Source organism: Octopus sinensis, linkage group LG2, assembly GCF_006345805.1.
Source record: "Octopus sinensis linkage group LG2, ASM634580v1, whole genome shotgun sequence".
NCBI lineage: Eukaryota > Metazoa > Mollusca > Cephalopoda > Octopoda > Octopodidae > Octopus > Octopus sinensis.
In genome coordinates, this window is record NC_042998.1 from 125,999,261 (window position 1) to 126,014,988 (window position 15,728).

The 15,728-nt window shown below is 37.0% G+C and overlaps 1 protein-coding gene across 1 annotated transcript in view; it reads left to right on the top strand.

Annotated features, from left to right (window-relative positions):
* Positions 1 to 15,728, top strand: part of LOC115232354 (lysyl oxidase homolog 3-like) — a 111,026-nt gene that overhangs the window by 69,332 nt on the left and 25,966 nt on the right. Inside the window, exon 2 of the mRNA XM_029802192.2 lies at positions 326 to 1,011. Within this exon, the coding sequence (XP_029658052.1) occupies positions 326 to 1,011 (686 nt within the window). The remainder of the gene's footprint in view (positions 1 to 325; positions 1,012 to 15,728) is intronic.

Below are 15,728 nucleotides of genomic sequence, written 5' to 3' on the forward strand. Positions count from 1 at the left end.
TCTGAAATCGCATTTCTGGGAAAGTCGTAATTTCCAAGTTTCTTTGTTTCAGTAAATTGTGTGAAGTCATGCATTTGTTTTTTTTAATTTTTAATCCTATGCACAAACAGATTTTAAAAAAGAAAAGAAAGATGAAAGACGTTTTCTTACATCGCTGTGTGCCACCATCTTGAAGCACTTTTCTGTTATTTGTAGAGTGTTTCTGTACAATTACAGTATCTCGAATTGAACTGAATTTAAATGCTTGATAAAATGTTTGGGTTTTTTTTCTGTATATATTTCATATTTTTCTTATATTTTCCATTTTTCTGTTGTTTAATTACAGTCTATAAACTGAAAGTCGAATTCAGATGCCGTGGAAACGAGGATACGCTGTTAAAATGTCCGAGAAGAATTCGTCGCAACCCTTTAATGAAAGTGTCTTGTGCAGCGCGCCACGTTTCAGCTGGTGTGGTATGTAAAAAACCACGAGTGGTGAGAACTACGACCAAAGCCACAACAACTCCAATACCAACAACAACTCCAATACCAACAACGATCCCACCTAGAATAACTGTGGGGACAACAAAATCAAACACTATCGATAGCGACAAAAGTCGTTTCAATTCGAATAAAAACGTTACTACTATCTTGCACGCACTCGCTGCCAATAGGAGCGAGCCAAAAATTCGCCTGAACGAAGAAAATAATCTGAAAGATGATCGCAACGTGTTAAAAGATGAACGCAAACACATCGCTGGTAATACAGAAGGAAGCTCAACATCAGACAACAATGAATTTACGAAAAAGAAAAAAGGAGAAGAAGAGGAGGAAGAGAAAAAAGAGGAAAAAAGTGAAGAGAATACTAAGGAAAATACAAGTGAAAACAGTGAAAAGGAGGTCACAGAAGAAACAGAAGAAACAAAAGTAGATCTACTGAAGAAAATTGCCAAAAATGAAGTAACAGAAGAAAAACCAGAAGATATTAAAGAAAGTGCGGTTGACCAATCGAAAGATCACCAAGAGAAAGAGGTGAGTGTTGTGAGTTTAGTTCTTAATAACATCAACATCAAAAACAATTACACTAACCACAATAATTACTTTTGACAAGATATAGTCTATAAGTGCCAGTGATATGCAGGTCTTGTGTATAATACCACAGTTGTTGTTTGGCATTTGATCGAACAGACCTACGATCAAAGACATTCCAACTGAGATCCTCCTGTCCTTTTTTCATGTATCTGTGACTTTCCCTTTTTAAGATAGCTAGGTGTGATTTGAAGAATATTTGGGTGACATTTCTGTAATATAGTAGTAGCTGATGGAAATTGCCATAAGTTGCTGAGAAGGTCGAATGAGACCGAAACATTTCTAAAATTGTCTCTCTACTTACCAAAAAGCAGATCAAATTAATATCAGTCCTCAAGCTAATCTACATGCGCAATGTAATTTGAATTAATTAAACTGCGTGCGAAATACTAATTTTAATTAATTTAAATTTCAGTGTTATCGTTTTTCTCCTTAACCGATTTTGATTAACATGACTCATTGAACCAATGTTTCCTTGCAGCAGAAGTTATTTCAAAGAATTTGAAGCATTTAGTTTGCGACATCGTGTAAGCATTTACTGAAATTATAACACAGCAATTTGGTTTCGTATTTAGTAAAAAAAAAAAAAAGAAAAAATGATGAGTACGTTAAAATCTTATCCACACTTCAAGATATATACTGTAGTTAGTTTTGAACTAAAAATAGCAGGCAAGTAATAAATACAGAGTTAGGTATATTAAAACGTCCGGCGAGTTAAGTCAGCAACATTGTTTCTACTTAACAGTTGCAATAATTTCCCTTTATTTTTATTACCTATGAAAATCATTTCAGTTTTCTCATATCTCATATCTTTCAAAAAGATATGAATGCTATATTATCTGGCTTCCTTTTCTCTATGAATATCGATGGCTTTCTGGGGAGCAGAGACTAGATGCCCCGTCTGTAATAACTCGAATAAAAGCAGAAAGAGGAAACGGCCATTTTGTAGGCCAAAGATTGGTGTAACTTCAAATCAATCAGATGAATGGCCTCCGAATGCGATCTAGGATATCTGTGTGTGGCAACATTATCCTCCTAGATGTAGAAGCAATGCCCTATTGACGAAAAAGTATTAAATCACCTTAGAATATTAACTACATATGAATGGTTTCTTCTCTTTTGCTTCTTGGAATAACCAGTTTTTCACGGTCTAGAAACCTGGAAATTTCTATTAAATCAGCTTAGATTTGATTTGACACGTTCACCCATGTGTTGCTTGGGAATCCCGTGGAAATTTGACACTTAATCTGTAAAATAAGATTTCAGCTTCCTCATTCAACAGATTTCCGTTGTTCTAAACGAGGGAAATACGTCCGTTTATAGAAATCTGGTTCTAATTCGGGGAACCTATTCTGCGGGAAAAGATAGAAGATACAAATATAGAAACAATTTTACTGATATAGAAACAATTTTACTGAAATAGAAACACAGCTGAACATTTATTGTATTTTAGAATATCAGAAAATAAATTCATCTGCAAATACTATTAAAGCAATGTCGGTCATTGTATAGAATTCTTGTGAAGAAAAACCTTAGAGAAAAATGTTGAAAGTATTATTTTTCAGAGGTATGTTTTTCATTTGTTTGTTTTTTATTCATTTATTCATAGTTTTTTACCTTAATAGTGCTTGCGAACTTTCTCGACTTTTCCTTGTCAAATTGTTTTGATTAAAAAGCTTAAGTGAAGAAACATTTATCAAAATGTTGTTCCTATCAGAGGCATAGTAAATCTCTTTAACATGAGAAACAGAAAATATGAATTTCCTTATATATATGCATGTGTATATGTAGTCGAGTTTACAAAAACAAGCAACACTCGTATAGACACATGCATACACGCACGCGTGTGTGTGAGAGAGAGTGTGTGTGCATGTATGCATGTGTGTATATATGTGTGTGTGTGTGTGTGTGTGTATACATACATACATATATATATATATATATATATATATATATATATATACGTATATGTGTGTGTGTGTGTGTGTGTGTCTGTGTCTGTGTGAATGTGTGAATGTGTGTCTGTGTGAGTGTATATGTGTCTGTGTGTGTGTGTTGTCAATTTGTATTTTTTATTCCATATCCCGGCATAAATATAGCTTACTGGCAACTAACTTCTCATAGATACAATACATTAAACAAAAAGTCTTCAGGAGTGCTCGAACTATTAAATGGCTATGGATTAAATCCTAGTCTTACATGCAATAAACTGAAGTTTAACTACGATGGTATTACTGCAGATAGTCGAGATCTTCGGAAATATTCTAGGGCTCAGTTCCTGAAGGGAATGACATTGCTTTTTATTCTGTTAGGGTTAATAACATAACAACTAAACATATGTAGAGGCGTTGATCTTAATTTTTGGCATAGCACCAGAGAAAAAAATCAATATTTACAACGAATATTTAGAATTATTTATAATAACCTTTCTACTATAGGAACAAGGCCTGAAACCTTAGAGGTAGGTGGCTACTTGAATACATCGACCCTAGTGTTCGACTGGTACTTAATTTATCAACCTGAATAACACCATTCATGAGTATCAGGTTCCTAAGGCGAGGTGGCAAGGCTCCTAAGACGACAGAAGGGGATCCGTTTTCTATTTTGCATCCTGCCTCAGATTGGTAGATGCAAATGGGCCTGGAGTGCAGATTCGTCTTCCCTGGGGTGCCAACGGCAACATCACTTCAACTAGACATGTATCTCAACCCTAAAAGTGCAAAAACAATCATCGTGGTTGAACCAACAGTGCTCTGGAAGGACAGACTCAACATTTCTTGTCAGTTAAAGAAAATCAAATATCAGGACAAGACACTTGATGAACAGGACACTTGCTAATGGATGGCACTTTGCCTCACTCCCTACTGAAGTCAATTGCTGCGACTTTCCAGCCACCCAGGAGATAGGCATGTTAGCTGAAACCAGCTCAAGGTAGCTGCAGTTGACAAGGGACCTTACAAAGAATCCCTCTGCAGGAGAAGATTCATTAATTGCCCCGCTGACCCACTCAGGGCACAAGCTAAGGGGTAAAATATATAACCCTGAGATATTGCTGAAGATACTGATGGGTTTCCAATATTGCGATGTATTCAGAAGAGCTTGCAGTACTTCTGAATAGCCCCCGCAATTTCTGTGTGGAGCAATCCCCAATATTTAAACGGAAGAGAAAACACGAAAAGAGAAACGAATAGTGTAGAGGCGGTACTTGAGCATTCCTTTAATTTTTATGTCTGAAACAAGTCTTCTACCATCTCCTCTCCACATACACACACAAACTTTAGCAGTATAAAAGATGTTTTGGTGAGATGTAAATGTAACTTATATTTATTTTATTTTATTTATTTAGTCTATTTTTAATTCTATTAAACGTTGTGTTTATATAAGTACAATAGGGGAGAGAGAAAAGGAGAAACACGTTGATAGAAGGATGGTTGAAATAGAGGAAGGAGGTTATATGTTAGTATTAACTAAAATTATACAATTCTAATAGAAACTCTTGAATTCATTCACTTATTTAATGGAGGAGTATGGTGCGTATTAGCTGTTGATTAAATTATTCTTATGTCAAAGAAGTTGGTGTATTAAGACAGGAATTTAAAAGAAAACGGAGTTATGATATGTTAAGTTAAGATATGGAGTTTTAAGAGATACTGAAACGTATGTTGATATTTAGGTGCTATCTAATACAAGAATTAAATATATTATCCGTTTTTGTTTGTATCTTGATGACTGAACATTATAAATAACATCTTAGTGATTTGTAAACAAACCTTACATTTTTATATTCTAAATTTGTATAGTTTGTGTAATTCACAGGTTCTTCTTTCAAAGATGATTCTTTTGGGACCAAAATTTGTAACATTAATATTTGTTTCAAATTTTAGCACAAGGCCAATAATTTAGGTAGAGGGATTAAACCGATTAGATCGACCTCAATGCAAAACTGATACTTATTTTATCGGCTGTGAAAGGCAAAGTCGACCTCGGCGGAATTTGAACTCAAAACGTAAAGGCGAACGAAATACCGCTACGCATTTTGCCCAGCGAGCTAACGACTCATGCCAGCTCGCCGCTTTATTTGTAGTGTATTAATATTGGTTTAAAAGCCAGCAATGTCCGGGGAGGGGGGTAAGTCGATTACATCGACTTCAGTGTTCAACTGGTACTCATTTCATCTAACCCGAAAGGCTGAAAAGCAAAGTCGACTTCGGTAGAATCGAACTCTGATCGTAAAGCTGGAAGAAATACCGCTAAGCATTTTGTCCGCCGCTTTATTTGTTGCGTTGATATTGGTTCCAAATTTTGGCACAAGGCCAGTAAGTTCGGTGGGAGGGGTAAGTGGATTACATCGACCTCAGTGTTCAACTGGCACTTATTTTAAAGACTTAGAGAGGATGAAAGGTAACGTCGACCTCGGCGATATTTGAACTCAGAACGTGCAGACGGATGAGATACCCCTAAGGATTTCGTCCAATATGTTAACGTTTCTGCCAGCTCGCCGCCTTATTTGTAGCATTATTATTGGTTGCTGCTTTTGGCGGATATAGGATGAATGATTTTGAAATATGTTTATTTCCCTCCCGGAACTAGGTGATTTGTTAGGTGGAAGTAATGAAGACGATAATGTGCTTTGAAGATCAGTATTAACATTCACACCTATATAAATGCACATTCTTACCCCTATACTTATAGTTAAAGATATCCGCATTCGCACATCGCTCAATCATTCACACATACCATACGCAATTTTTTTAATGAAAGTGGCTAAAATGCTTGAAAATACGTACAAAATAGACAGGCATAACTCATACTCATACGTACATACGAGTAAACACATGGAATAACTTAACTTCTTGGATGTAACTCTACACTTTACCATAATTCATTGTACTATTCATTCGCAAATCTAATGAAACTCTAACATATATACAAAATCTGTCATAATATAATTATATAAGCACCACTGTCTGGAGATGTCGAGGTGCTGCTGCCAAGATTAGATTCACACCCCCAATACATTACCCACATTCTATTTTAATTAATTTTCATAATAAATTTATTCCACTCTTTAAATTATCCTTATTATTACTTCCCAACACAGAACATCACTAATTTCCACAGATTCTACGTATTTTAGTATATTCAACTGTACGTCTACGTGTGAGTGTGTCTATGTACACGGATCTCCGTCGGATTCGACAATGAGTATTCACTTTTTCTGAGCTAGCAGTTCATTGAATTAGCATGTAAACGGCACTCTACAGGCACTTGTACCTTTCACGTAATTCTCAGGCAGAATCAGCATAATGCAGTGTGACTAAGCTAGGCCTTAAACTACAGTTAACCCATCCAACGAGTTACTACGCAGTTTACGTCTACCCAATTTCACTCATATGGTTTGGGTCAATCTTAAAGACACTTGCTCAAGATGCCATTCAATGGAACCGAACTTAGAGCCTCGTGATTGGGAAGTGGAATTATTCGCCATTCGCCCACGCTGCGTTCACATCTATATACACGTGTATCGAACGTGTATGTCTACTTATGTGCATTATAAGCCCAACACGAATACCGAAACACGTGTACATGTTTTAACAGCTATCTCCTTGCTGTATTGTTATTATAACAGTCTTTTTTTTCTTTAAATTTCTTCAACGAAATCCCATGAGGAAATACTTATATAACATTGATATAGTTCTGTGGGCTGGTTAGAATAATCAAAACACTACTCTCAGACTAATTGTTATCAGGAACGTAAGAATTGATCTAGTAAATTTCAAATCTGTATGTGTTGTCACACCCCACCACATTCCCTCTCTCTTTTTCTTTCTCTGTCTATCTGTCTCTCTATCTCTATCTATCTATCTCTTTCTCTTTCCCTCGCCCTTCCCCCCTTTCTCTCTTTCTATTCCTCGCGCTGCATGCCTCTGTTTTTTGTCTGTCGCTGTAATTATATAATAATTTCTCCTTCTCCCTCAGTTTATGTTACTTATAGGATATCTCGGTCTCTCTCTTTCTCTATCTATCTATCTTTCTTTCTTTCTGTCTCTCTCTCCATCTATCTATCTATCTTTCTATCTTTCTATCTATCTATCTTTCTATCTATCTATCTTTCTATCTATCTATCTGTCTGTCTGTCTGATTGTTTCTCTCTCTCTCTCTCTCTCTCTCTCTCTCTCTCTCTCTCTCTCTCTAAATGTGTGTGAATGTGTGTATGTGTGCCTCCATTGTCCCTCTACCCTTCTTAGCTTCTACACATTCTCTTACATCTCATTAATTCTGCTCCCATCCATTTGTCTGTTGCTTTCTCTTTCTTTCTCCAAACACCTTCTTTCAGTATTCCTCTCACTCTATCTCTATCTCTCTATTTCTATCTCTCGCTTCTACTTTCTCTTTCCTATCTCTCTCTCTCCCAGCAACATTTTCGTTTGGTCGTTATAGATCAAAGGTCACAATATATGTAGGTTTTGCTAAGAAACATGCTTTCCAACCACATGGTTCCGGGTTCAGTCCCACTACGTGGTACCTTGGGCAAGTGTCTTTTACTATAGCCTCGTGCCGACCAAAGCCTTCTGAGCGGATTTGGTAGAAGAAACTAAAGAAACCCGTCGTGAGGTTGTGTGTGTTTGTGTCTGTGTTTGTCCCCCACCACCGCTTGACAATCGGTGCTGGTTTGTTTACGTCCCCGTAACTTAGCGGTTCGGCAGTGAGACCGAAATAATAAGTGCCAGGGTCAATTCATTCGACTAAAATTCTTCAAAGCGGTGCCCCAGCATGGCCACAGTCTAATGACTGAAACAGGTAAAAGATAAAAGATAAGCGATATTTTGAGATCGAGAAAAGAAATCGGCCAAATGACGAGATCCAAGTCACGTATCTATCGCTTGCCCCGTGATCTTGTTACCAATTACATCACATAGCACCTGCTTTATTTATTTTGCTAACAAAGGAGTTAGGATACCTTGGTGTCAATCCCTTTATCTTGGGATGGGAAAATAAGATTTGTTTTGTTAATATATTTTAAAATTGAAAACTTTATCTTGTAGGGCTGTTCTTTGGTGTAAAAATATAAAACTAGTTGCCTTCTTTATTCGTTTACAAATGGCTCATGTTTTTGTGCTTATTTACTATTGATTCAATATGGCAAGGTCTTCGAGCGCAGGAAGATGTGCTATTTACAAACGTAGTAACAACGAATAATCCACTACAAAAAGGAAATCAGAAGTTCTCTGATAAATAGAAATAAAAAAAAATTAAAATGACAATTGAACAGACACAACAGTAAAACAAACGTTCCCACATGTGACGATAACGCACACTTCATCAATGAGGGCAACAGAAACGGTGACACATCTTTTGCTAGCGTTTCAAACTAGAAGGAAACACTGGAAATAGGTAAACTTTCTGAAAAAGACATGGAAGAGGTGTATAATTCGAAAAGTAATGCCTTTCTGCCCGAGTAATTCCCACGGGAAGAGGAAAGAAAAGTAGGCACTTCACTCTGTTTTTCAAAAAATTTTAGAAGGCTTCCATATACTCTCGAAGGACTTAAAGGAAGCTGTGGCCAGTGTATGGTAGGATGTGTACTCCTTCGATCGGAGTAGGGTGTACAAAGTTGTTAGCCTGGTCTTTAAAACTAAGAACAAAGCAGAAACAGGTGGAGATTGTGCATCACATACCTACCTACTGGTGAGATCCACAGTATATAAGGACACGAAACACAAGGTTTACGTCGAAAGACATTGGTACAGACGTCAACTCCTGACTGGCCGTTATTTAACACTAAACAGACCGGCGATGAGCGTGGAGATAATATTAAGATTTGGTCTGGTAGCGTTTGCATAAACAAGTAGATTCTCATGAACCGCGAAGACTGCAAGGATATTCCGCCGTTATACCCTACTATGAAAGCAGAGAGGAAAGCAATCGGGTGGTATTTTGGGACAGAAATCCTAGTTGTAGTAGTAAGAATCATTTGAGGGTTTTCTGTCCGGTGGAGGAAGAAAAGCATGAGAGGAAAGAGAGTAAGGGATAACAGCAAAAGCAGCAATAATAACAGCAGGGTCCCAAGCTTTTTCCAGAACACTACTGGTTGCAATTCCGAGGATATCCAAAACGGAAGATATCTCACCTTGAGTACCATGTGCACCACTGGCCGACAAAAATGTAGTTACTAAAAATCTGAAGTATTCATTCCCTCAATACAGAACCAGCCAGTATCGTAATCAGCAGTGCTAACCCTTTGTCTTGCAGGATGCGAATGTAAAGGGGGAAGAAGAGGAGTACCAATTTATATGGAACAGCAAAAATAAAGGCACAGAAAACAGAATATTAACCTGATCAACAGCAAATAAGACGCACGAAAGGATTCCTCTCCTACGCTCGGGACTACGTTAGATTTACGGTTGTCCCGAATCACCAATAATTGGATGTATCTACTAAACCAGTACTACTCAAAGTGGTAGTCCGCGATCCGGTGCCGGTCCGCGGCGAGTTTCCAGAAAAGAAAGAAACATTATAAAATGCTTATGTAATATTGTATTATTTGTCTACAAAATAAATATAAGATAAAAAAAATTGTTTCCGGTATAAATTAATATTACTAAAAAATATTACCGGTCCTTGGCACATTGGGGGAAAAAAACTGCCGGTACGCCACATCAGATAGTTTGAGAAGCACTGTACTAAACGACCCACAGGCTGACGAAAGACCCTCTGCTGATTAAAGAGTACCTGTGTCCGAATTTAAAGAACACTTAAATGACAGATTATTGATTAAAACTACAATGATATTCTACACACACCTTAGTTGTGCACCCAAGACGACGTGGATTACTTCTCGCCTTATCCGACATCTGAGATCCTCACATGCACTTTCATGAGGTTTAGATTGAAATATCTGAAGCAGAAGACACTTCAGCCTGGTCGTCGAGGTTGGTGGTTTCTCATCCCTGTGTGAATAACATGCCCTCATTTGTGTGCATTTACTATTAAACCCTTAGTTAGTTACAATACTTTTCCTGATATTTACCGCTCCTTAATAATATCAATTTTTAATATTGGCGCAAAGCCATACATTTTAAAAATTTTCATTTGAGGATTGAGGATTCGAGTCAATTAAACCGACTCGAAAAACTAACAGGTATTCTATTTTCTCGATTCCGGGAGGATGGAAGGCGAAGTTCGGGACCCACTGAAGTGATTTTTGCCTTTCGTTCTTGTGGACTGGAGAAGAAGAAAACAAGTACTGAGGTGTAATTAAATTACTTCCACCATCATCATAGTCATTAACATTGTCATCACCACTACAACCGCTACCATCATCAGCATAATCAACATCAACAACAATAACATCAAAAACAACATCATCAATAACAACAATTATTTCCTAGTTTCTTTCAGCAATTTCTCACGCAAAGAATTTTAAGTTATTTTTCCACGGCACGAGAAACAAGAAACTAAACATATTTACTAATCACGTATATGTGGCAGATATTTACGACCATGCAACATCCTAATCGCGTCTGTCACAACACACTTTGGAAATAAAGAAGGCAGAAAGTTTTATATTTCTACACCCAAAAACTACTCCAAAAACACACAGCTTTCGATTTTACCTCCCTCTCTCTCTCTCTCTCTCTCTATATATATATATATATATATATATATATATATATTCCACTCCACTTCCCTTTCTCACTATTTCTCATTCTCCACCCATTCTCTCTCTCTCTCTCTCTCTCTCTCTTTCTTTCTTTCTCTCTTGCTCGCTCACTCGCTCTCTCTTGTGTTTTTGAAGGGGAGGGATATATGCGAACGTGATATTTTTACTCGCTATATAGCAAGGTCGAAAGGCAATCCCTTTATTCTGAAAAGAAAAGGATAAAAAAATTAAAATGTCCTTTGCTGAAAGATAATTTGGAGTTAAGCAGGGATTCCATTTCAGACTCTGCACAACTAAAAACCTAAAGATGGGAAAGCCTTTCTGAATCAGAGCAGCAAAAACGTCAGTCTTTTTTTTATATATATATATTATTTTATTTTATCTATATATTTTATACATCCCCGGGTTCACCCGTTAAGTTCAATTTGTCATAACAAACCACTCTACATACAAACTGGATGGTTTTCACCAAGCACTACAACTAATGCCACATTATCATGGGAAACGTGTAGAATCCTCTTTGCATCGCACGGCCTGCAAGTTCTCTCCCATCCCATACACTGTATATCGCATAGCCTACGATTTCTTTCGCATCCCAAACTACAGATGATACTTTTCATTCTTTTCCAAAAGTATATCTACTGAGGATATCTTTTATCGTTTGTTTCAGTCATTAGACTGTGGCCATGCTGGAGCACCACCTTGAATTTATAGTCGAATGTATCGACCCCAGTACTTTTTTTTTTAGCTTGGTACTTATTTATCGATCTCTTTTGCCAAACCGCTAAGTTACGGAGACATAGACACACCAACACCGGTTGTCACGTGGTGGAGAGGGACAAACACATACATACATACATACATACATACATACATACATACATACTACATATGTAGAAAATCGGTGTGTGCTTGTTTGTGGCGCTGTTATCTAACCCCTCCTACATCGTTTTATTGATTTTGATGAAACTTGACACGTGAGTAGAACTCATGTCTGGAAACCTTGTGATATACTTAGATTGTTGAAAAAATCGATAATACGAGCTTATCCATAACGGAACTGTTCATATCGGTTGAGATTCCCTACCTATGGACTCGGTACAGAGCCGAGCTGTTGGTGGATGTATATTTTTCTATGGTACCCAGGGTAAATAACCCGACGAGATCAACGACTTGGGCTCTGTTGTATTTCCTCATGGATACATCGAACAGTGGGTCTCCTTCCTTTTTCACCCTTTAGACATCATCGGGAAACAGGAGTGCCTTCCTAGCTTTCCGAATCATTATAATATTGTGGTTGCTAACTCTAGTAAGCTGTCTCCCGAAATCTGGGTTTTGCAAGAGGAGAGATTTTGATTTTCAACGGCAGAAAACTGGATGAACTTGCAGGTTGGTTTATTCTCGATATCGCGAGACTAGTTAATGACAGCACGACTTCAGTCCCATTGAAATCAACCCTGTACCCTTCTGGCATCAGGAATACGTTTATTTACAATGCGTAGCTTGCTCTCGGGGGTGCTGATTAGCCTACATTTACAGCTGGAAACAACACGGGAATCATAATCGCTCAGAGTGATATAAGGAGTGCACAGCGATGCGGTCTACACATTTTTTTTTTTCTGGAGTGTGACTATCTCCTTCGCTTCCGTGTTTATATCAGTGTATGCTCAGATGTTAACTTACTTGCACGTGCTAGTGCTTGCTCCGTATATTTGCTTTGTGTGTGATGTGTGCGTGTGTGTGCTTATGTGTGCGCATGTGTGTGTGCGCATGTGTGTGTGCGCATGTGTGTGTGCGCATGTTTGCGCATGTGTGTGTGCGTTTGAGCGCAAATACTTACACACACACACACACACACACACATACCATATTTCTGGTCAGTGTATACATTGATGCAACATTTTACAAAAGATATTTCAAAAATCTACTGTGTGCTTAATGCTCCAATATAACAGGTATGAAACCGAGCACTATTATCGCAAAGTGCGTAGCTAAAGCGTAGGACGGGCAGTTGTTAACTAAATATCACTAAACACATTACTAAATCTAAAATACTTAAAATACATTTATCTCAGTTTATTAGCAAAACTTACGACTAATGTGCCGAAGACCAAATTAATGGCTTACAGTACATGGGAAGTACATGACAGCAGGAACTCACACCATCTTAGTGTACCTCCACTCGCACCCCAGCATACATAATTCATTCCGGATATATATCTTACGTTACTGAACAACATCGTTACCTTTAAGAACGTTTGTTTATCTACCGGTAAATGAAAATGTTCCAGTAAGCTTAAAGGAATGTTGAACTTTAACTTTCACTTATCTACATTGCAACCAGGTGTCGATCAAACAATAGCGATTGTGCTACTCACTTCTAGCAGATCATGGTAGCAAAAACATCACAACTAATAGTACGAGTTTCACATCCTGTATGCAATTCACTTGACTAAGATATAAAGAATCTACATATACAGTTGCTCTTATCAGAGTTAGAGTTTGCTTAAGGTATTTTCAAAGAGTTATACGTGATTTATCGTAAATTTCCCAGAGCTCAAGCCCTTGACTCAAAAACAATGTAAACTTTGCCATAGGATTAAATTTAAGTTCGATGTTATAACATACGCGAAATAACACGGTAATAGGTTAATAGTATTCTGGTCCACCACAACTAGTAAAATGATGAAGACTAGGAGGAAGCAAGATCAGTTAAACATTAAACGTATGAAATTCTATTTCTGTTTAGTAATTGTCAAGAGGCCGGAAGTAAGAGAATCAAACACATGAATGGTAAACTAAAAGGGTCTAGATATATCACTACCTAAATGGTGCTCCGGATTTATGAGAGAAAAAATTACCTCTGTGTGAGGGCTAGAACAAGAATAGTATAAAAATTGCCCGCTGGATACGAAAACAGAATCGCTAAATTTTTCAGATATCTGATTATTGCAGGGGAATAAAATAATTTTGAACTTTTACAAAGTCCCTTTAACATCTAAATACCCTCGAGCAATGTTAGAATTCAAAGCGGATGAATTTGTTATTGTTAAAACTTGTCTGCGAAGAAGCACGCTATGCAATTGTTTAATAAAAAAGGACATTACCTAAGGTAAGATTATGCACTAGAGTGTATATTCATGTCCATCTTAAAGGTTGAATGGATGAGGAAGAAATGAACTTAGAGATAAAGTGCGATCTTGACATCTAGGTGAGCTATTAAAGAAACCTGCCTCATTAGTTTTAGGTTCTGTTTCGGGCCATAAGATTGAACTTGTTAAAAAAAAACAAGCTGAGTGACATCGAGATGTCTAACCATTTGCTTGCAACCTTTAGATGTCACAACCAGTAAACCATTTAAATGATCCGTGAGGAAAGAGTGAAACAAACGAGTGTGGGCTTCAGATTCTGAATGGTTATGAAATTTATAGAATGCAGTGCATGAAGAGGTTATGTTGAAATCATTTTCTATTTAAAAAATTGTAGCATTAATAATGCCCTTGATGGTGCAAAGGGAAATGTATTGCCTGAAGAAAAGATCCTATTATAGAGAATTCCATGGATGGAGAAAGTAAATAAATGAGTTTTTCAAGTTTTGACAATTTGAGTCTACTTAGTTCTGAAGATAATGGTTTCATGGGTTTTGCAGATGATGATAAAATAAAATTTCATAATTACATTTTTTTTTTTACATTCATTGTACATTGCTGATTTCTAGTAGCCTTATCCATTTACTGAAGTACCAGTTTTTCTTAGAATGCAAAACACTTTTCTCTTGTTGTTTGATAAGAAGGAAATATTTGCCTTGTTGCATATATACTACATCTGTGGGAATTCAGTCGTATTTATTGTACTTTGCAGCTTGTTTTGACCAGTTTTATCGATAAATAATCTTCCCTGCTGACACCAGTATTCGTTCATACCAATATAAGTTGTTTTTCTTTTCAGCTATAGTAAACTTAATGGATTTTTCTTTCATAGTTAGTATTATGTTACAGTATATGATTTCATACACGATTTCAATATATATTGTATTCACAAGAAAAGAAAAAAAGAAAGCTATTTTCTCTTATAACCACTTTAAAATCACTTTCGCGAAATCTATGATGAAATATGACGAAGCATACAAAAATGGGGTGGTCTACAAAACTTCGTTATAAATTAAGTGTGCGCCTTATGCGGAGGTTCGTCTTATACACAGACAAGCACGATGTGTATCTGTGTGTGTGTGTAAACCTGCAAATACGAGATAGATAGATACATACATACATACATACATACATACATACATACATACATACATACATACATACATACATACATACATACATACATACATACATACATACATACATGCATACATACATATATATTCAGGTCAGCTCTTTTTGAATACAACTGTATTCAAAGGCGATCGATCTCATATTTTTGTGTATCTAACATTCTACAGTATTCAGTGTGTTCTTCCTTTACTTAAGACAATAATGTGTTACTTGGGGGAAGATTAGCCGCTATTTCTTGTACATAAAGTAACATTGTAAAGGTTCTTTGCTTTGGTAGACTTTGTGCATTGTATTTAGGGCAAGTAAACATGTTGAAGGCTATCCTTCTTCACGATATCCCTGAGGAATTGAACTCCGTCCTACAGCACTGCTAACAATTTAACCCGTCGTGATAACTCGGTATACAATGGAGTATTCTTAGTTTTAATGTGTGTGGTATCAATTTGCTGCAACGTCGACTGAGCCAAATGAGATCGCTTTAAGTAAATGTCATGATCATGGACATAACTTAGTGCCTGCGTCAAGATAACGAACAGCCGATTTTCGTTTGGTTGTGGTACACCCTATCAACTTGCCTTCTACGTGGTCGCTCGACATAACAACCAAATCTCACTCATATCACATCCTCCGGTCTTAAAACAGGACGCATTAGGTGATGCTTTCATAGATACACTGCAGCTGAACGAAAGGACTAGATTACCACAGCAGAACTG